Source organism: Desmodus rotundus, chromosome 4 (genome assembly GCF_022682495.2).
Source record: "Desmodus rotundus isolate HL8 chromosome 4, HLdesRot8A.1, whole genome shotgun sequence".
In the NCBI taxonomy this organism is placed as follows: Eukaryota; Metazoa; Chordata; class Mammalia; order Chiroptera; family Phyllostomidae; genus Desmodus; species Desmodus rotundus.
Window position 1 is genome coordinate 53,494,705 of NC_071390.1, and position 21,287 is coordinate 53,515,991.

Consider the following 21,287-nt stretch of genomic DNA (forward strand, 5'->3'; position numbering starts at 1 on the left):
ATTGAGTGTTGGCCTGTGAACCAAAGGGTCGCCGGTTCAATTCCCAGTTAGGGCACGTGCCTGGGTTGCGGACTAGGTCCCCAGCAGGAGGCGCGCAAGAGGCAACCACACACTGATGTTTCTCTCCTCTTTCTCCCTCCATTCCCCTCTCTCTAAAAATAAATAAATATTTCAAAAAGAAAACAGCACTCACATTGGTATTGTATGTTTGAAAAATACTTTCTTTTAAAAAATGTGAAAGTTTTGCTCTGTTGTGAATGAGTGACTGGATGTTTTCTTTGGTGTCTAAAGTTTAGACCCCCCCCCCAAAAGTCAGTGTTCTCAAATATTATTTTACAGAATTCAGAGAAAGTTCTGTCTATTAAAACAGTTGATTATTCAGGCAACAAGCCTAGAAGTGTATGCTTGACTTGGCACCTGTGTGAAGCTGCCCCATAAGCTCTGGAAGTGTCTAAACACAAGTGTGCACAACTCTACTGCGAAGCCAGTCCCACTTTTATACACCTTGGAGGAAGAATGTTGCTTCTCCACCACACAAAAAAACAATCAGATGTACAGATCATAGACACAACCTAAAGGAGACAATAAAACTCCAAAAAGGCAGGATGGTGCATAGACCCCGGAATCACAGGCCTCACAGAGGGAGGCTGCCCAGCAGGGGTTTTGCCTTGTATTTGCACCCTAATTTTTTTTTTCTCATAGTTACAAAGCATTTTGGGCTTAGTGTCAAGAGTTTATCTTTTGGCCCCTTCCTTCCACACTACAGTCAATGGGGGAAGATCTGTAGTGGCTGAGGGAGGGTTTCCAAAAAACACTTCTGGAGGGGCTGTCATCACAAAGGGGAGAAGAGAATCTGTCAGAAGCTGTGCTGGTCGGAAAGGAAACTTAATCCACCTTTAAAGTGGGAGGTGGCTGTGTGCTGCTTGTTTGAATCAGCTGCTGTGTCACTTGAGGAGCAGCCAAGGACCTTGGCAGCTCAGTGAGTCCACCCATCAGGCAAGAGGCTGCCTGAGCCTGGGCAGTGGGGTGAGGGGCCTGCTGGCCATCCCATCGGAAGCCACACAGAACTTCCCACAGTCCTCACCTTGAAACCCTCACATATTTGGTCTCTCCTCGTGTTAAGATTCTTGGGGGAATGAGATTTCCCCTCTGTTACTTTGGCAGTGGCTTGCCAGTCACGCCCTCAGGTCTGTGTGGTACCGGGGCTCCACCACCCCCACATCTTGCCTGCCTCACAGTCCTCCAGGGAGATTGTGGACCAGTCCCAGACCTGCCAGACCAGAGTCAAGAGCAGGACCAGGCCTCCTCGTGTTTCGCAGGCTCCCTGGGGACTGCAGCAGAGCCAGGTACGGGAGCCCCTTGGCTGGCCTCAGGTCCCAGCGTTCATTGACGTAACAGAAGGACTTGGCGTAAGAGGTGAACTGCTAACCTGAGGTGGCCTCAGAACACCTGGCAGGCACCCTCCTCATTGACCTGTTCTCACTAGAGAAATTGATTTCAGCCCGAAATGTGGCCCCACGGATCCTGGACAACAGGAACTTGGATTTATCAGACTGAAATGCCGCCATTAGGTGGAGGTTTATTAACAGGCCCCATCTTTTAAACCCAGTACAGTGTTCTTGCCTTCACACGAGGCCGTGAGCTGGTAACCTTTTCAATAGGGCGAGTGGCGCCTACCCAGGTGTGAAGGCACGGGTCTTCCTTGCCAGCCTTTTGTTTGGGAAGTAGTGACAATATTGTTACAAAGCTTTCACAGACAGCCCTCCCACGTGATCCGCACACACACCCTGGGTAGGAAATGGGGCTTTTGTCTTCAATTTACAGATGAGATAGAGCTCCACAAGCCCAGTTCTCTCCAAATCTCAGCTTTTTCCTGTAGCACTTTACTCTAAAAAGACCGTAACTTGTCATCTCTCGGATTTAAAGGTTTAGCTAATAAATATATGATGCTTTAAAAACAGTTAAGTGCTGTACAAATTACAGGTTGGTTGGTTGTTCCAGGCAAGTGTTGGTCTACAGTCAGTGCTCAGACCAAGGACAGTGCATTACGAAGCAGTACCTTCTGTTCCTTTGTACCCAGGTGTCCCTAATTCCACGCTCCGGCTTTTCCTTCTCCCTTCGCTGTCCCCTTTCCTGAGGCTCCCCGTCTCTTTTCTCTCGTCTCCGCACAATGATTCCAAATTCCACCTCTATACAGACAACATCCACTATTATATCTCCAGTCTGAGCTCCCTCTAGATTTAAGGTCAAATGACATGGGACACATTTGTGTGTCTAAACAGACATGACAGAAGTGGTGATCTTCATCCCCTGCTCCCATTTCCACCCTGTTGACCCCATCTCGATATTGAGGCACCACCAAGGAGCTGAATTGGTAGCTTTCATTTCTCCCTCCTTCTCAAGGTTCTGCTGATTCTCCAGGATAATTCCAAAATAATGAGTACCATTCCCCTGGCCCTGCATTAGTCCAAGTCACTTTCCTCTTTCCTGTCAACACTTCCAACAGCCTAACTGGTCCTCTGCTTCCCTTCTCAACTTCCTACAATCCATTTTCCATACTTCAGCCACAGTGATTTTTTCCTTCCAGAGTGATTTCCTTAAAACATGGATAATACCATTCATTTTCCTGCTTAAAAACCTTCAGTGGGTTTTCTTTGCTTTTGGAATAAAATCTGGCATCTCTGCCTCTCTCCTTCCACTCCTGGCCTCATCCACGAGCTCTAGCTTCACTGATGGGCAGTTTCACAAACACACCGTGGAGTGTTTCCCCCAAAACACACTTCTTTGCCACCTCAGAGCCTTCACCTGTGCTGTTCCTCAGCCTAGAACGTTCCCTCCCTATTTGGACAGTGTGCTCCTTCAAGACTCGGCTCACTCCACTCTCAGAGAGGTCCTCTTCAACCACCCATCGAAAGTGGGTTTGTCCCGCCTCCTACCCCCAGTTGTTACTTTACCACCTGTTTTCTTCATTGCACTTGACCACAACATGTATTTTTGTTTTTACTTTTGGCCTCCTAACCCCACTTTGTGGCATGTGGTAGGTTCTCAATACTTGTAGACCAAATGAATATTTTACTTCTGAAGACTTGAAACACTTTTGCAAAAACTTCTGTTTCTCCTTTCTCCTACTTCTAGCTCCCAGGAACCCTATTGAAGAGGCTGGACCTCCAACGTTCAAGTTCTCTGATTCTGCTGTGCTCAGAGAGGTGGGAGCACGTAGCAAGGGGTAGGGACTCGAGAGAACACCAGCAGGGGAACTACAGGTGTTCTGTACTTTCTGCATATTTTATTAAAATGGAAATACTGATTTTCCTCTGGACAAAGAATAGATCAGACCTAGGAGATAGGTGAGTTTCAAGGCAATTACTAGGATCCTGTGATTAGAAAATTCTAGGTAGGGGCTGCTGTGACCCTAGAGTTTGTGGAGGGGGCTATTTGTTGTTATTTTGGTGTCTCTTTCCCAAGAGCCTGTGTGGCTTCCATCACATTCAAATCTGAGTCATAACGGGGACCTGATTACTCTCTGGCCAAGATGAGTCACCCAGAGCAGACCTGGGCAGTTCCAGGAAGACAGCCCAGACAGGGCCCAGGCCACAAGTCCTCCCCTCTGGCACAAAAGCAGGGCAGCCCACCAAAGTTCACAGGGTTACCCTCGGGTGGCTTCACACAGCTGCTGAGCCCCTCGACGCTATCCTTCATCACAAACCTCTTTCATTCCGCTGAAAACCACAGCCAAATTGGAGGACTGGGCCTCTTTTCACATACTCCCCATAGACCTTTATGACACTCTGCTTTCTCTAGGCAGTTTTGGTTTCTGGTCCTTGACTGCCAGCATCTCCATCAGTAACCCTCTTTGGGTTCTGTCTGGTTGCTTGTTCCTAGTTCTAGAAGCCATCCCTACCCACTTGGTGCCTGCTGCTGTTCTGTCCTCAAGAATGAAAATCAGAGAGTCCAGGGACTGGCTTGAACTCTCAAGGAAGGGGGAGCTCCCCACCTGAGCTCACCTGGATGCCTTGTTCTCCCTTTCCAGGGCAAGCACATTGGCAAATACTTTCTGGTGGGACTGAAAACGAATCAAAATGAAAACAGCTTCCCTGAGTTCTTGTTCCCTAAAGCGTGTCTCATTGCTCTTTTCCAAAATTTTAAAGTCAAACTCTTGTGCAAATTTACCACAATTTACAAAATTTCTCTGGGTAGTGGCAGCTCTGGCTAAAAGTTTGAACAGTCCTGGCTCCTGAGGAAGGTGGGGAGCCCAAAGCAGGGACTCCGTGCAGGGGTCCAGGACCCCACTCCCCAACCCACCAAATGAGTTGCTCTCTGCAGCTTTCGGAGAGCAGCATGTATAGGGGACCTGACTCTGGGGATCCCGTTGAAAACAGGACGCGGGAGGCAGTAAGGAAATACAGGTGCTGCAGAGACGGTCTTCCTAATGAGCTGTGCAAACTCCGGAAGAACAGCACTCCCAGGCACTTTTCTGTGGTTAGAAAACATGTTTATATTTCAAAATTATTTTTTAAGAATGTGACTTTCAGACAGCCGAACATTTAATCACAGCACAATGCCTACACATCTTAAAATCCTTGTCTGCTCCCGTCTTACAAAAAATAAAAAATAAAAAACACGGGCACCTACATGCAGAACTGTGTTCATCTGCATCCAATTCTGCTGGGAAGCCCGTCTGCCCCATTTTACTGTGAAGCCAAATAATGGACTCGTCCAAGAGGCAGCCTCCAATCATCTGTTCGTCAGCACGCACCCAGGAACTTTAAGATGGTTTGAAAGAAGTCAAGCTTTGGTCTCGCTGTCCCTTCTCCATGACAGAGAAGTCACAGGCCAGAGCTATTGCAGCCACCCCTCTTCATTCCCACGTGTCTCCACTTCCCCACGCGGGCCCTACAGCTCCTCCTCACTGGCCTTCTCGCCCTCGTCGCTGTGCCGGGCCTGTCGCCTCTGCTGCACCAGCTGCTTGTCCAGTTCCCGGAGCTGCTTCAGAAAACCACGGTTGGGTAGGACACAGCGGTTCTTAGCCACTTGCTGAATGGCCTCCACCAACGTCATGCTCCTGTGGATCATCAGGTAGGCCAGGACCAGGGTGGCCGACCGACTGCGGCCCATGGCGCAGTGAACCAGGATCTTACCTGAAGCGGAGTGGGGAGAAGAGGCACCAACTGACTACCGGTAATCATTGCATTCTTCCCCACCGTGCACTCTCACGGGGAAAAGCCAGTCTCCCTTGGAATGTCCTTGATGATGCAGCAAATCTTAATTTATCAGCCCTTGGTTGCAGTTCTTAACACTCTGTGTGATGACGTGGGACGGGCACCTACAGCACTTGGGCTGCATACCAGGCTGTGGCGCCATCTCGGGGAAGAACACGGGGTTGAGTTCCAGGCTGATTAGCCACTGTTTCATGGAACAGCATTTTTACTTAAAGAGTGAATGACAGAAAAACCATGGGAATTCGAACTTGGGTATATGGCAGACTTTTTCTCAAAAGTAAAGTCAGCCTGTCACGTCAAAGAAGAAAACTGATGGTATTTATTGCCAGTGATAAAATGCAAGCTTTTGAGCAAAAATTAGAATTTTGGAAAACTTGTATCTCTCACCGTGAAGTTGACAGTTTCCTGTACTTAGAAGATTTTTCTGTTAGGATCAGCGATATAGTTAACAAATGTGGTTTTTGATAATGTACAGTGAGGAGGGTCAGTATTTGGAGGATCTACATAACTTAGTAAACCAGTATTTTCCAGGTGACCAATAGAAGATGTTACAGAGCCATGCAGGGCTGAAAAATCCATTCGCAGTGCAAGACAGACCAGTGGATTTTCATGTAGCCAAGTATGAAGTTCAATGATACGGTGTCAATCCCACATCACAACTAGCTTCTAAGAAGTTACCATTTGTCGAGTTTGGGTGTAGTATCAAAGAAGAATATCCACAATTATCTGAAAAGTTTTTTAAAGTATCTGTCCCTTCTCCAACTACATATCCGAGTGAGGCTGGAGTTTTTTCATCTACATAAACCAAAACAATATATCACAACTGATTCAATGCAGAAGCTAATGAGATTCTAACTGGATTCTAATAAGCCTAGTATTAAAGAGATTTGCAAAAATGTAAATTAATGACACTCTTCTCCCTAACTCTATTTGGAAAATATAATTTTTCATAAAAATGTTATTATGTTAATATGCAATGGTGTGTTTCATTGTTTTTAAATGAATATTAAATTTTTCAATTTTTCTACTAGGGTAAATATTGATAGATATAACCTACATAAACAAAAGTTGTGAGGTCATCAGTAATATTTACGAATGTAAAAGGGTTCTTAAACTGAAGAGTCTGAGAACCAGAGACCTAAAGGAATTTTCACACATACGAAAAAGCTCCTTTTGGCCACTACCATGGCAATAGAAGGGCCCAGCTCAGACACCTTGATATGAAGCTGTTTCCTCATCCTCCATTTGGTGGCGCTCTAGAGCTCACCTAGTGAGGACCCACCCGTGTTACCTCATTTCATCCCTAATACAACCTTCAAGGCTTTATTATCACCATCCCTGCTTTACAGAGAAGGAAAACAGGCTCAGAGAGGGAAATGACTTGCCATGGGTCACTCAGAAAGCTGGTGCCAGCACTAGAAGTAGTTCAAAGCAACATGTTGAGGCCCTACTGTGTGCTGGAAGCTGGCCATTGTGCTCTTGGGACGGAGAAAATAATGAGATTAGGTTCTCTGGCTGTACCCACCACTGCCACTACTGCCATCCCTGTGGCTGCCCCCTCCCAGCTGTGCGATCGCTCCGCTGGGATTGAGCTGGCTGAGGAGGCTTGAGCTGTGAGACCCCAGTGCTGACCCTGTTCCTGCGTCTCAGGCTCAAGGCCTGGGAGGACGACCAAGAAGACAGTCACAGACATCTCCAGGTTCCTGCAGCATCCGCAGGGTGTGAGAACAGCTTGGAAAGAACACTTCTGAGTGGATGTGGGTCTCCTGTGTCCCTCTCACCTTTCCTCAGGAGACCACGTCCAGGGCAGTGGTAATAGCAGCCACGGCCGCATGAGAAATGCAAGAGGCCTTGAATACCAGGCCCCAGGTTCTCTCTCCCCAGCCACCCTGGCTGGAGGGGCCTGCACACCCTGCCCAGCAGTAAGGGCTCTATTGACGGCCTCTCACACATAGTGCTGGCACGGAGAGGTATTCCACAAGAGCTACTCATTTGATCATAGTTTACATCCACGAATCTCCACAGGCTAACCAGGGCCCTCCACTCCCACCCTTCACGTGGCTGAGCTACAAGAGTGGCCAGAAAGGAGGGCAAGAAGCAGGGCTGGCTTCTTTACCACTGGGTTGGACTGAGGGGAGGCTGGCCCCCGCGTGACTGCACGCCTGGGGTGGAATGTCTGCCTCTGGCATTCTCATCGCCACAGACTGTTCCAGAGGCCACCTGGGCCTGTGCCAGCTCTGCTGATAACTAAAGCGTTTCTTCCTCTCCTGGCAAAAAGGGTAATTCTTTCTGTCATGACTAAATGCTTGAAACAGACGAAAGCTGTAGTTCATTAAGTCTTTTGGGAGCCTGAAGTCTGTTAAGTGGGGGGGAGGGGGAAGGGAGAGGGAGGGAGTGGGAGAGAAAGAAGGGGAAGGAGAGGGGGTGGGGTGGGGGTGGTGCTCAGCTCCAGCAGGAACTCCTGGAGCTACATTTTGTTTCTGTGACAGCAGGCATTAAGGCCGTCAGCCACGTGAGTTTGGTAGGTCTCCCTAACGTGAAGGGCCTGTCCTCTGGCTCTCAGGGCCCTTGCACCCTCTTTGCTCTATGGCTCTGCTAATAAGCACCACCCTTGGGGGCCCAGCATCGTATGGTGAGAAATTGCTCTCAGGAGAGTTTGGAAGAGAAGGCAAGGAAGGCTGCATTTGTCCTGTTCCCAGCATGGCCCATGCCAAAGAAGCTAGGCTCTCTGTGAGTCAGGCACCAGCCCTAACCCTGAGCAGGGCAGTGTTGTCAGGGTTGGCGTTTTCTAGATCCGTATCTTTCGGACTCGTGCGTGACTCCCGGAAGCACTGTATAAAACTCGCGCTAACACATACACAGCCTCACTTCACCCATATCTTGCAAGTATGTTGTCATGTTTTTTTCTTGTAGTCAATCCTCGCAACAGCCTGGTGAGGTAGATAAAACTATTGCCACCGTTTTTCAGAGGGTGAAGCTGAAGTGCAAAGAAGCAACTTGTTCGGGTCGCAGGGCTAGGAAGCGGCAGAACTGTGGTTGGAGCCCAGGCCGCCCGACGCCAGAGGCAGAGCCCTTAAATGCTATGTGATATCACAAGTGTGAGTGTAACAGACAAGGGTTTTACAAAATAATACCTACTGGCATCACATGAAATTCCTGCTGATATTTTCTATTGTTCTCTAATTATTCAGTTTTTTAAAAGAACTGCTGGTTGCACCCACTACACTTGTTATGACTCACTATAGGTCACAATCTATGTTTGAAAGTGGTGATTTCAGTGAAATAGTTCCCCTTGGGCCTTTACCAGAAGTTGAATTCTTACAGTCTTATGAAGAAAACCCAAACCCAGAATTTCTATGGCTTCCCAATTGCATATTTTCATTTCTGACCAGAATGGAGGCCTCAGACATAGAGGCCAAGCCTCCCAGCCTACACCCTCTCACCTCTGCCACCCCTGCCCCCCACCAGGGGTGCACTCTCTAAACAACCTCCTCCCTTGGTTTTGGGGGGTGCCCTTTGCCTATCTCTCAGTCACTAGCTTGGAGCACACCTTCCTCAGTAGCATGCAAAGCCAGAGTCCGTGGTTCTCCCCAAACCATCCTGGGCATGTGAAAGCCTCCGAAGGGTGCAGAGTGTTTCCGGAACGGCTGAGGGGCAGGCCTGGCAGTGCTGCAGTGGGGCCGAAGGCCTTAAAACACCCTGGAGGTCTGATCTGGTTAAAAGTTAGAAACATCAGAGGATCAACCTCCTGCTCAAAAGCAGACTTCATTTGTTTATTCACACCTACCTTGTCCGGAACAGATTTTAAGATGGTTTCAAAACCAGGCTGCGGACTGTTTGTTTAAGAAAGAGAAAGACCAAAAGGACAGTGGTATAAGACCTGCTCTCTGGAGCCTCATGGTGTCTGCCTGGGATTTCTTAGATCTCATCAAATTAAGACCACACTCGTTCAGCTCCGAGGATGCGACATGAGGCGCAGTTACGGCCCTCTGAACGAGGCTCCCGTGGAAGCATTTGGTCAGTACTCATTTTTCTGATGAAGATGACAAGTGCAGTTGTTTCGAATCCTATAACCAGCTGGAATGCCTCACCTTCCATAATATTTTGGTGACTTCTTGCACAGAAAAGTCACCAGATGCTGAAAATAAGGGCAAAAGGTTGAGTGACAGAAGGAATTCCCACTGGCCTCTAATGAGCTCTGACTCTGGGCACATGACTTGGCCTCTCTGGGCCTCTGTTTCCCCAGCTCTCAGGGCAGGACACTGGACTAGCTTATCTTTAAGATTTTTCAGGAGTGACTGAGGTTGCCTGGGGAGTTCTTTCAGAAAGGGCAAATCAGGGCAGGGTAGGGATGGGAGCGGGCCCTGTGGGGCTGATTACAGACCACGGGCACAGCTCCACAAGCAATGCTTTTCAAGCAGAGTGAACGAGATGAGCTGCGAGGGGTCGCCGGGGAAACAGTGTACACTCCGCGGAAACCTGCCAAGGAAGAAGAGGAAAGACAAGAGAGAGGAAAGGGAGACGCCTTTTGGCCAGACTGTCCATCAACACCTCTTATATCAAGAGTATAATAGGAAACATACGAGTGGGCCTGGCTCTGAAACGCTATCGACGGTCATGTCCCTTGGTTTCCCAGTGCATAACCAGGCCGCCCCCTGCATGCGGCAGGCAGGCCAAGCACATGTCGTCTCCGCTATTCAGGATCTATTGCAATGCCGTTGCTGAACTAACCAGCACTTTATTTTGTTCCTTTGGCTACTCAGGTTACGGACTGACAGCCATTGGGTTTCTTTTGTTTGGCCTTCACAGCCTTTTAAGAAATTTTCAATTTGTTGCCAACACTTAAAAATTGAGTGACATTACATTAAAATACAGATTGGAGACATTTCCTGAAAAATCGGATCTACCACATTTGCGCTGATTCTCACAAAACAAACGTTGGCTGGGATGGAGCAAGCAGCTGCCCCCTTTGGAAGGGATACAAGCTCTCCACTTAGCCACAAGCACCCCCTATCCACACCCCATTGCCTTACGTGCAGCCAGCTTCATTCATTCCTGCTCTCTGCCTGGTGGGAAGGGTTGGCCTGTGAGCCCTCAACTCCGGGAGGTCTTCAGATACGCAAGTGCAAAGGGCACTGAGAAGGGAGCCAGCCTCCCACCTGGCATGTGGTCATGTACTGATCCCCAACCCCCGCCAACTGGTCTAGTCTCCCAGCCCCTGCATACCCTCTAACCTGGGTATATACTTCTCCCTCCGGCCCCTTTCTTTGCTAGGTGCTTTCCACCACCTGGTCTACCAGCCCGATATCTCCTCATCGAAGCTCCATGATCTGCCCAGGCCTAAACAGGACTCCAGAGCCCCATTCTTCCCTGATTTGGCAGTGGGGGCAGACTCTAAAATCACGTGCCGAGAACTAAAAACAACCTGTCATGTGAGTGCATCGTACTAGTTCAAAGCTGGAATGTCTTTTTCTCTTTGGGGACTGGAAACTTTATTACGATGATGTGCACGGGCTGGTGTGCTCACGTGCTTTGCGGTGCGCGACCTCTCTTTATCAAGCCCATCTGAGAGCCTGCTGCACGCCAGGGTCTTCTCGGAGTGCTTTGTGCCGGTGACTGCTGATCCTCATTATAACCTTTCAAGATGAATATTTTTATCACCAGATGGAGAAATCAAGGCTCAGAGCAATCACATCGTTAGTAAGTTGCGAATTTGAACCCAGCCCTGTGTTCTCCAAAGCCTGCCAGGCCCCTTTCATTAAGGGGAAAGCCAAAGATGTAATGACGGGCAAGTGGAACTGAAGGATTGGGTAGTTGTACTGTACCTTTTTGTTTTTTCATGTCAAATATGTTTTCAGTTAACTTCAAATACTCTGAGGCGAGTTTTACCTCGTGGTGATGAGTCAGAGTCCAGTTGCTTTTTGATCCTGCTTGGAAACCCAGAATGTGCATAACACAAAAGATGGCCCATAAATAGACTCATCAAAGAACTTTGAAATGAGGCATCCCCGAATACAAGCACTTCAGCTCCATAGGTTTCTTTTTTCATCATGACATTGCTTTGTGAACCAAAGGAACGACAAGTTGTTGGTGCCCATGGCTGGCCGTGGGGCCAGGTCCACCTTGGGCCAGCCGTCAAGGTCTGGGGCTGCTCAGCAGGCACGGCCTGGGCCCAACCATAGGTCACAAGTTCCTGAAGCAGGCTGGTCAATCAGCAAGCCTTGTAATCCCAACCTCTTGTGATAAGAAAGGCTTTCAGTGCAGTAAGTCCCCCCTTATCTGCGGAGAATGTGTCCCAAGACCCCCAGCGGATGCTAGTACCACAGATGGTACTGAACCTATCGACTTCTTCAACTCTGCCGGAAATGTGGCCACAGCTGCTTTATTGGCAGACACAACCTCTCCAGTAATTTTTATGTTTTTCTGCTCAAGCTATTCCTGAATCTGTGTAGCCACCCCTTACTTGCAGTGAATGTCGTGGTGTCACTCATTTCAGGGGACCCCCTGCTGAAATCTTTATACAGGCTCTAAGCTTTCCGGTGTCACAGGTGGCCATCGATCAGAACACATTTTCTGTACTGTCTTCCACCCACAAATTTAATGCTTTTCCCATCTTAACATTTACACACTGTGGCCGTAACTTCTGCAGTTTAAAGTGTGTCAGCAAAACTAGCACAAATTTCTTCTTCCGTCTTCATAGTTTTACGGCTAGGAGATTCCTTTACAGTAAGATCAGCATACAATTTATTTTTTCTTTCCCTATTAATTCAAGAACTTTCACCTTTTCACCCACGGCTTCCCTCTGGTATATCCGAAATGCCAGTATCACCTCTCTGGCACTTGGGGGCCATTAAGGAACGTAAGGGCGACTTGAACCCAAGCACTGTGATCCTGAGACCCTCGGTCTGATACCTGAGAGGGCTACTCCGTGACTAACGGGCAGGGAACGTAGACAGCGTGGATCCGCTGAACAAAGGGATGACTCCTGTCCCTGACCAGATGGAGCAGGACACTGTGAGATTTCATCACGCTACTCAGAACGGCATGCAATTTAAAACTTATGAATTGTTTACTTCTGGAATTTTCCATTTAGTGTTTTCAGGCCACGGTTGACCGCAGGTAACTGAAACAAGGGAAAGTGAAACTGCAGCTGAGGGGGTACTACCGTAACTGGATACCCCGAATTATGTGATGGTCCCACAAAGGGCTGTGACACATGCAGCTGAAGTCAGAGCAGAGATCAGGGAGGGCAGGCCGCTGAAATACACCCTGCAGCAGTAACTGTGCATTGTCCTACCTGACACGTAGCTCCTCTGTTGTGCCCTTCTCTCCGAAACAGCCCTGTAGCCCTTCCCCGGAGGGCGGGTAAACCTGCATTCTGAGCGTAAGGTCTAGCACTGTGATTTAAAAGATGGATAGTACACCTTGTGAACCTCGGACATGACAGGTGCAAGGCTCAGCCTCAAGTACAGCTAGCCACACGTGAAGGTCAGATCGTCAGCTTTCTACCGGGGGGCCTTCCTAGACCGTTGCTTGGGGGGAGGTTAAGGAGGTAGGGGGTCCGTGGGCTCAGTTAGTTGGCAGGAGAATTTGAAGTCTTTCCACAGATTTCCACTCAAGTCAGCTTCCTGAGGGTTTTCTGGCATCGAAACCCTTGACTATTAGTAGAGTTTGGGCACAGGCACCACTAATGTCTCTGGGTCATCCCGGCTTTAAGGGCCGCCAGACCACCCAGCCTTTGCCAGGGCGGCTAATGTGCCTTAGGGGAGAGAGCTTGGGCCAAAGGCCTCTCCTCTGAACCCTCCCCACGCCAATTCAATCAAAGCTGAACTCTGCCAGCAGCGCGCTCAGTGGGGCTTACGGCCTCTAGACATTTCCAGCTCGTCCACACGGAACCCTGGCAGGGCCGGCTTTGAGCGGGGAGCAGACTCGGAGCGCACAGACCCCCCTTGCCCCTGGGCGAGGGGCGGCCGCGGGCTGCGGGTCTCTTACTGTGATCCGCGCGGAGCGCGGCGTCGATGAAGGCGGCCGCCGAATGGAAGAAGACGCTGAGGTCGAAGGTGGGCAGGTCGTCGGCCTCCACTCCGTGATACTCAATGGCCATGCCGCGGTAGTAGTCGGGCCCCGTGTCCACGTTCCAGCGGCCGTGGGCGGCGTTCAGCACGTGCGTGAAGCCCGCCTTCTGCAGCCCGTAGCGGTCCAGCGCGGTCGCCCTGGGCGCGAAGGAGAGAGTCTGGTCGGCGGTGCAGCGCCTTAGCCCGGGACTGGGGGACGCTAGGGGGCCGCCCACTGGTTTCAGCAGTCGATTCCGGCTTCCAAAGTAAGGCCTAGTCATTAAAATGAAGGACTTCTTTAGCCCGAAGTCCTGCTCTTATTACTGACTGGCTCCTTGAGCACCTGCGCCATTTCTTGTTTCTAGCTAGGATGCTTCAAGAAGGAAAGGAAGGTAGTGGAAGGTAGGGGAGGCAACTATTCCTTCGTGCGTTTTCTCTTTCATCATTCGCCACATACAGAAGAGCTTGGTGCTGGACACTGGTGGCCGCAGGAGTGGGCTGTCACCAGCCAAATCTGCCCCCAACACCCTCCAAAGGCCTCCAGAATAACGTGTTCATCAGGAACAACCGAATGCAGGGCAGAGGGCCCCCTTCACCAGAGCCTCAGGAGACCCTTTAAAGCAGCCTCTCTTCTGAGAGGGCTGGGTTTGGAAGTTGGGGCTCGAATGAAGGTTCAAGACAGGTAGGTCTTTTAGTGCAGGATTTGACTGCGAGTGAGCAAAATTCTTGATGTTGCCGTTCATGGAGTTGGTGAAACAATGCAAAACCCTTGCTTTGGTGAGTGAATCACTGTCTCATTGGGCAAAACAATAGTCTGAGAGGGGGAGCTATTTGAGCAGCCTGTTGTTTGCATTGATTTGGGGGAGTTCCTGAAGCCAACAGTGAAGTTAGTTTCTGGTTTATAGCTTTATCTTTCTAGGCAAGAATGTCCAGGAACAGGGTCAACTCATGTAGAAGTAGGTGGCCTTGGAACATGAAGCAGAGGAAGCCGGGGCTACGTCTGCCTAGAGCGCACAGGGGAGACTATGGGAGAGGGGCTGTGGAGCCTGCCTCACTGCAAATGGCAGTCCTTGGTGATGGAAGGGAAGAGGGAGGCAAGGGCTGTCAAGCCAAGGAGATGGCACAACATAAGGAATGGAGGCTGGAGATAATGAAGGTCTTTCAGGACATGTTTATTATTTCCTATATTTGATCATTTTCCCCCAAATAATAATTTAGATTCTATTGTGTGCCAAGCATTGTCCTGGTGATGTAGCAACAATGAACAGATTAGTCAAGGTCCCTTAGAAAGCTTAGATTCCAGGAGGGATAGCAAATCACCAACCAATGAGTAAACAAGATAATTTCAGACAGGAGTCAGAGCTGTGCAGAACAACTGCGGTCCTGCTCTAGGGGAGGTGGTCAGGGATGGCCGCTGCAGGGAAGGGGCCTTTAAGCTAATTCTGAGGAATGAGAAGAAGCTGGGCAGGGGGAGAGTTGGGGGAAAAATATTTCATCTAGGTAGAAGAAACAGCAAGTGCTAAGAACAGAAGGGAAAGAGTGTGGCTGTAGTAGTGAGGGGAGTAGAGGTGCAAGAGGAATTTGGAAAGGTAGGCAGGTGCTGGGTCATGGTGGGCCCTGTCGGCCCTGGGGGGAAGAGTTTGGGTTTTATTCTGTGTGGTAGAGTGCCACATGCCACAGAGGATTTTAAGGAAGGGGTGAGCATTGTTTACTTTTGTAAAGATTAGTCTGGCTGATGTGTGGAGATAGATTTGGAGAAGGGCAAAAAATAGAAGCGAGGGGCTCTGGTGGAGGCTGTCACAGTTGTACAGCCAAGAGCGGAAGGTGGCCTGGACTAGAAGGCTGTCACAGCGGACTGGCTGATAGACTGGGAATGGGGGGAGGGAGAAGCAGACTGGTTTGGCCAGAGCATAGGATGTGACAGGGCTTTTGGAGAGGGAGGGTGGGCTTTGGTCATGGAAGTGCTTGGCTGCCAGAATCTGTGTTTGGAAGTCAAGGAGAGGTAGACTTGAGGGGAGTGACCCCATGTGGGCTTTGAGAGGACGCCTCTTTCAATAGCACAAAGACCAGTTGGACAGCTCAGGGAAAAGGGGACAAGGGTCTGGAACCATAACAGCAAGAGGCCAGAAGTGGCATTGTGCTCCAGCCAAGGGCTCATCTCAAGGCCACTGGGAAAGGACATGGACAGAAGTGGCCATAACATATGCCGACCTTGGCCAAAGGAGCCCTGTAGCAGAACTGCATGCCACGGCCCCTCGCTGAGGCCCTCATCAATCGCCGGTCTGCTGGAGCTCTTTGTTTGCCATGAGAGAAACTGCGATGGAGCCCAGTGTTTGGGAAAGAGGGAGATGAACACAGGCATTGAGCTTTTAGGAACATTTGCCAACAGCCCATTAGAACTGAGGCATAGGGAGGTGGGGAGTCCAACCAAGCCCCCCAGCCGGCCCTTGGTGCTGCCATCCTGACTGTGGAACACACTCTGCTTTCAATTTTTCCTTAGAAAGGTCTGCTTTTCATTTTTCTTCTTGTCCCAAAGTATGTATACAACAATCATTATGCTTTTGGGACGTAATCTGCCCTCAATTAAAGGCTCCACTAATGCAGTCCATCTTGCTGAGTAGCAATCAACCTCACTTTGAGGTTGAGCTCAGTGGAAAAATTAAAATTAACTGTCCTTGACAGGAAGTTTCTACCCACCAGAAAGACAGTTCTCTCTGGGTTCAGCAGCTGGGCTTCCATGTAATTAAATAGCAGTTTGAGTAAATAACTGTTTGCACTTTGCTGCTTTTGGGGTCAAAGATCGGGGTAGATATACAGGCAGATTCACTGCATGACACCTGTACATTCTCCCCACAGAGCTGGTTTTGCCTGGTGTCCGAGGGACAGAAAAGGACTCATGGGGAGGGTTGGACCTGGTAGGCCCATCTGAGGCCCACTGCAGGTTTTCAGGGCTCTGTGGCTACCTGGGCTGGGAAGGGGAGGCGGTGTCCTCACACACCACTCTAGGGATTTCCCCCTAGGTTGGCGTACTCAGAGCCCAGCGGAGGGCTCAGGAGAGTATCCACCGCGGAATGGGGATCCGCACATCAACAGAGGGACTCAGTAGAGAGGGACTGTGATGGGGGCAGATCCCCAGTTGGCCAGGGTGCCTAGTTCAGTGATTATTGGGAGTGAGGCAGGGGGTGGTAGAGTGCTGTCTGGCATTGTTATATTTTATTTTAAGGCCACCTGCTCAGATGTGTTATATGGGAAACAGACCAAGACATGTGCCTCTGCTGTAGGAAAAAAGCTCAGAAGAAAAACAGATCCAGAACTTACTTCTAGAATCTAGATGATACAAGAGCCTTAGTTTCTGCTTCTTCAGGGAAAATCCTAGATGTAAGCAGTCTGTTCATTTAAAAAATAATGTTATCTAATTACAAAAATAATACGATCAATGAGAATGTGGAAATCATAGCCCCTTGTACACACACACAAAATCGCCCCCAGAGATAAAGATTGTTGGCTTTTTGCTATAATATTCTCCAGTTGTTTTTATATTCATAGATTTGTATATTTTATATAGAGATTTGTTTGGGGTACAATCCTATATAGTTTCAAAAACTTTGACATGGTGGTGATACATTGTAAACATCTTCCTAAGTCAACCTATAACCTTCAATAGCTGCCTGCTGTTTCCTCCTACAGATAAATCTCAATCTCACCTCGCGAAACCCCAGTTTTGGACATTTGTCTTATCTCCGTCTATTTCTATCCTTATCTCTCTCTCTCTCTCCCGGAATGAGATTGGCAGGTATTATAAGAGAGACTATAAACAAAACTTTGCTTTACTTCTTTGGGCACATCTCTGATTATGTCCTTAGGAGAGTCTTTTTGTATTTTTTTTTTTTAAAGTGGAATTGCTGGATCAACGGGTATGAGCATTTTTAACACATTTGATACTCATTACTAAATTATTCTCCAGAAATATTGCTTAAATCATTTTGATCTTTATTCTATGCTATTTGCTAATTTCATAGGCAAAAACAAAAACAAAACACCAAAAAAAAAGGTGTCATTTTTATTAATTTGTTTTAGCAATGAGATTGGCCATTTTCTCAACAATTTTTGGACTTATGCAAGCACTTCTTTAAAAAATCTCATATCTCACCCTGGCTGGGGTGGCTCAGGATTGAGTGCCAGCCTGCAAACCAAAGGATCGCTGGTTCGATTCCCAGTCAGGGCACATGCCTGGGTTGTAGGCCAGATCCCCAGTAGGGGGCGTGTGAGAGGCAACCACACATTAATGTTTCTCTCCCTCTCTCCCTCCATTCCCCGCTCTCTAAAAATAAATAAATAAAAATCTTTTTTAAAAAAAATCTCCCATCTCTTCAGGAAAAGCACTGTTGAGTGTCTGTTACATACTATGGAGAACTGCGGTCTGAGGCCCCAGTGTTAAGAGCTCCGGCCGTGCACTTTTGAAGATGTTGTCATGTCTCTATGTTTGACCCAGTTCTCTTCAGTGTCTCTCCCTCTCTGTGAACCTCACCTAGCTCTGGATTCTGACACCAGGTCAGAGGGCCAAGGAAGTGACTTCCTTCTTGCACAGCCCAATTTCCTTGGAGACCTTCCCTTCCCTCCTCCTTCCGTAGCCTGGCCCCGTTCCTTCTAGCCCCTCCAGAGTTCTCCTGGGAAGCTTGTTTCAACCCTCACCCTTAACAACAGTGAATGGAGCACTCTGTGTGAGGCGGCGTCCTTGGGCAGCACTCCTGTCGTTCCACTTTTTCAGACCCCTTGGTGCTCTCCTGATTCTCAGCCTACATACCTCAGCATCCACCTGAAAGCCCATTCTCCCCAGGTGTAGGAGGGACATGTATGCACAGCTCTGTACAAGCCCCACCAAGCTTCCTGGCAGTGAAACCAGCTGGTCCCACATTGCCAGGGTTCTGCCGTGGGCATTGAAGAAAGCCCACTAGTGATTGGGCAGTTCTCCACACCCTCGTGTGTGTGAGGACCCACTGATTTCTCCCTCCTAATTGTGGACTCCTGCTTGCACATGGCCTGTATCCTGCAGTCTGGCACCTCGCTTATTCTGATGGATGTGACCCTGCTGTGGTCTCATTTCACGGACCTGACTCTGGTGGTGACTTCTCCTCCTTGACCACACCTGTTCCTTGCAGGTAGACTTTAAAACACCAGGTATATTTCTAGCTTTTGATCTCAGTCAATTCACCTGATAGGAAGTGAAATTCACTGGTTTTCTTTTCTTGGGTGTTCTTGCTTGCTGACGATGAAGCTGTTTGGTTTTGAGTCCCCTCAGGAAACACAGGCCTGACAGGTGCTGTTCATAATCTTAAACTGCAGCGTGGACTAACACAACTGAAGCTCTGGGACCCTGGGTTTCTTTCTTTCTTTTTTTTTTCTTAATGGAACCAATTACACTGGCAGTACTTTCCTTAAAAGATTTTTGTAAAGTCTAATGATGTTATAGTCAAGGTTTTTTTTTTTTTTAAGTTAAAAGATAAATTCAAGAGGAAAAAAGCAGTAGAGATGCATACCAAAATGTGATTGGTGGCTGTGTCTGGATAATAGATTATGGCTAATGGGAATTTTAACTCCTTTCTCTTTGTTCATCCATGTTCTATAAATTTTCGGTGACGAAGATGTTATATATTTACTTGATAATGTAAATGTACACCATGATTTTTATTGATGTTATTTCCTTAATTCTCGGGAGAGACTAACTATTGCAAAGACTGAAGCTGGCCTTGGCATTTTTTAACTCTTGTTAGAAATCTCCTCATCATCTGCCCACTCCCCCACATTCCAGACCTCCAGGGATGGAGGCTAAGAGAGAGAATACATGCGATGTGGGGTTTTGAGAAATGATGTTGTATTTATGATTGGACTAGGCATTTGGCTAATGGTGAAAGGAAATGGTTGACATTGTTTGAGGCCTTCAGTGAAAAGCTGTCATGCAGCATGAGAAGTCCAGCCAGGCCAGGGCCTCCAGCATCTCCCCATTTGCCTTGCCCATGGCTGGGGCCATCCACGTAAGTCAACTTCGGTATTTGGAGGTTCAGAGTCCAGGTTTTCTAGTTTTTTCAGGTAACATTTAGCATGTTCAGTTGTCAGTCTTGGCTGTGTTTTTGCTGGACCCTAAACTAGCCATGGCCCACCCTGAAAGCAGGTCAAGTTTTAGCTCTACTAGATGTCTTGAGACTGAATTAGTTCCTTCTTTTGGTGGGGGGCGGGCAGGGTACAGCTGCCCTGGTGTCCCAGTAAAAGTCCTTCTCTCAGGCTGAGGACCATCTCAGTCGACTGACTGGCCTCCACCTCACCTCCCCACTTCCTCAAGGACAGGCCAGTGCTGGAGATGCCTCTGTCTTTTGAGGCTATTGGTCTGGTTGGGAGCAGAAAGGGCGAGACAGCTGGACAGCAGCTCAGGCTGGGTGGGGCTGGCCACAGGCATGTGAGGAGTCAGGCTTCATGGGGAGGGGCCAACTGTTGATGACCCCAAAAGCCAGACCTTGGCCGCAATTGTAGTTTTAATAAAAATGGGGAACTGCTTAGGGTCCCCACTGTTCAAGCAGCAGCACAGCCTACCGGCGCCCTGGTGTGGGTGAGAGGGAAGAGAGATTTCTCAATCATGCTGTTTCAGCTGAGCTTTGCTATTGGCATCTATCCTGCCTGAGAATTTGCAATCACTTCCACGGTAGTCAGGGTATTTCCCCTCCTGCTGACTATGGTGGGGGCGGGGGGGGGGGGGGAGAAAAAGAGATTTTGCTAAGCAAATGAAAGATGTCAATGAGATTAAAGTGAGAATATTTAAGTTACAGAACGTAGTGCTTTCAAGCATACTCAAGCACTTTGGAAGCACCCATTTAGGGACTGCTGATTGATAAGAGGTGATGAATTATTCTTATCTCATCATTGACGCCAGTCCCTGGATCTCTGGAGGGCAACACTTGGTTAACCTAATTTGAATCTAATTTAAATGACTTAAAAGTAATAAAACAAGTATGTGCTTGAATCTAATAAAGCCTAATTTATTTAATAGGACATTGCTTGAAGAATTTTATGGCAGAGCTGGAAGGGCCCTTTTATTCAAATCATCCCTTTATTTTACAAATGAAGAAACTGAGTCCTAGATCAGTAAGATGTTTGAACTCGGGGCCTGGATCCTGCTTGATGGCGTTTGTTCTGCCCCGTGCTGGCCCTACAGTTCTCGCTTGTGGCAGCCCGACTCCCCACCAAGTTACAGGAAATGTGCGGGATGAGGGTAGCTGTGGGTTGAGCAGGTAGACTCCCACGAAAACATCCACAGGCGCCTGCCTGGTGGGCCTGGCCTGGCCCCTCTGCTGATCCAGCACTCTGAACACCACCCGCTCCCCCTCCCGTCTGTGACTGCTTTTTACCTGACTGGGGTGGTGCAGCCACCTCTGCCCCCTGCTGGGCTTGGCAAGCAATAGGGACTTGGAGTCACCAGGCTCCCCACTTGTGGAGTCCTCTTGGAATAAGCTGGGATTGAGAAAATGCTTTAGAAATCCGGAAACCCACAGGCCTGTATGGTTTTGATGTGGCATTGCCTCCTTAGGCCTTAGGTCACCTGGGTCCCCGGAAGGCCAGGACGGTGTCTGTGGGGGAGTTGGTGCATGAGCTGGAGAAGGCCCATTAGGAGGGACCTTCCTTCCAACCTGGCTTTGGGTTCATGACAGCAGCTCCTGGGAAAAATTGAACCGGGGTGTTTTCTTAGCCCAGAGAGACCCTTAGTGGCAAAGCGTAGTAACCATTCTTTACCTTCCTCTCACACTGTGAGTCAAACTCCCAGAACCTACCTGATCTATAGTAGTTATTGGGTGTGCCAGGCATTGCACTAAACATCATATGTAGTAACTCATTGAATCTACATCTTACAGGTGAAGAAACTGAAGCTTGGAAAGTTTGAGTGACTTGCTCAAGGCCACGTGGAAACCAGTATTTGACCCAGACTTTATGGCTCCAGATCAGATGCCCAGCCATTCTGCCTGTCTCC

At 48.7% G+C, this 21,287-nt stretch overlaps 1 protein-coding gene across 2 annotated transcripts in view; it reads right to left on the reverse strand.

Moving 5' to 3' along the window:
- Positions 1-4,442: 4,442 nt before the first annotated feature.
- Positions 4,443-21,287, reverse strand: part of DUSP29 (dual specificity phosphatase 29) — a 34,095-nt gene continuing 17,250 nt past the window's right edge. For both annotated transcript variants that reach the window (XM_045196096.2, XM_024561434.3), the window contains exons 3-4: positions 13,212-13,432; positions 4,443-5,138 (exon numbers count right to left, since the gene is read on the reverse strand). In XM_045196096.2, coding sequence (XP_045052031.2) covers positions 4,894-5,138; positions 13,212-13,432 — 466 coding nt within the window. In that variant the 3' untranslated portion in view covers positions 4,443-4,893. The remainder of the gene's footprint in view (positions 5,139-13,211; positions 13,433-21,287) is intronic.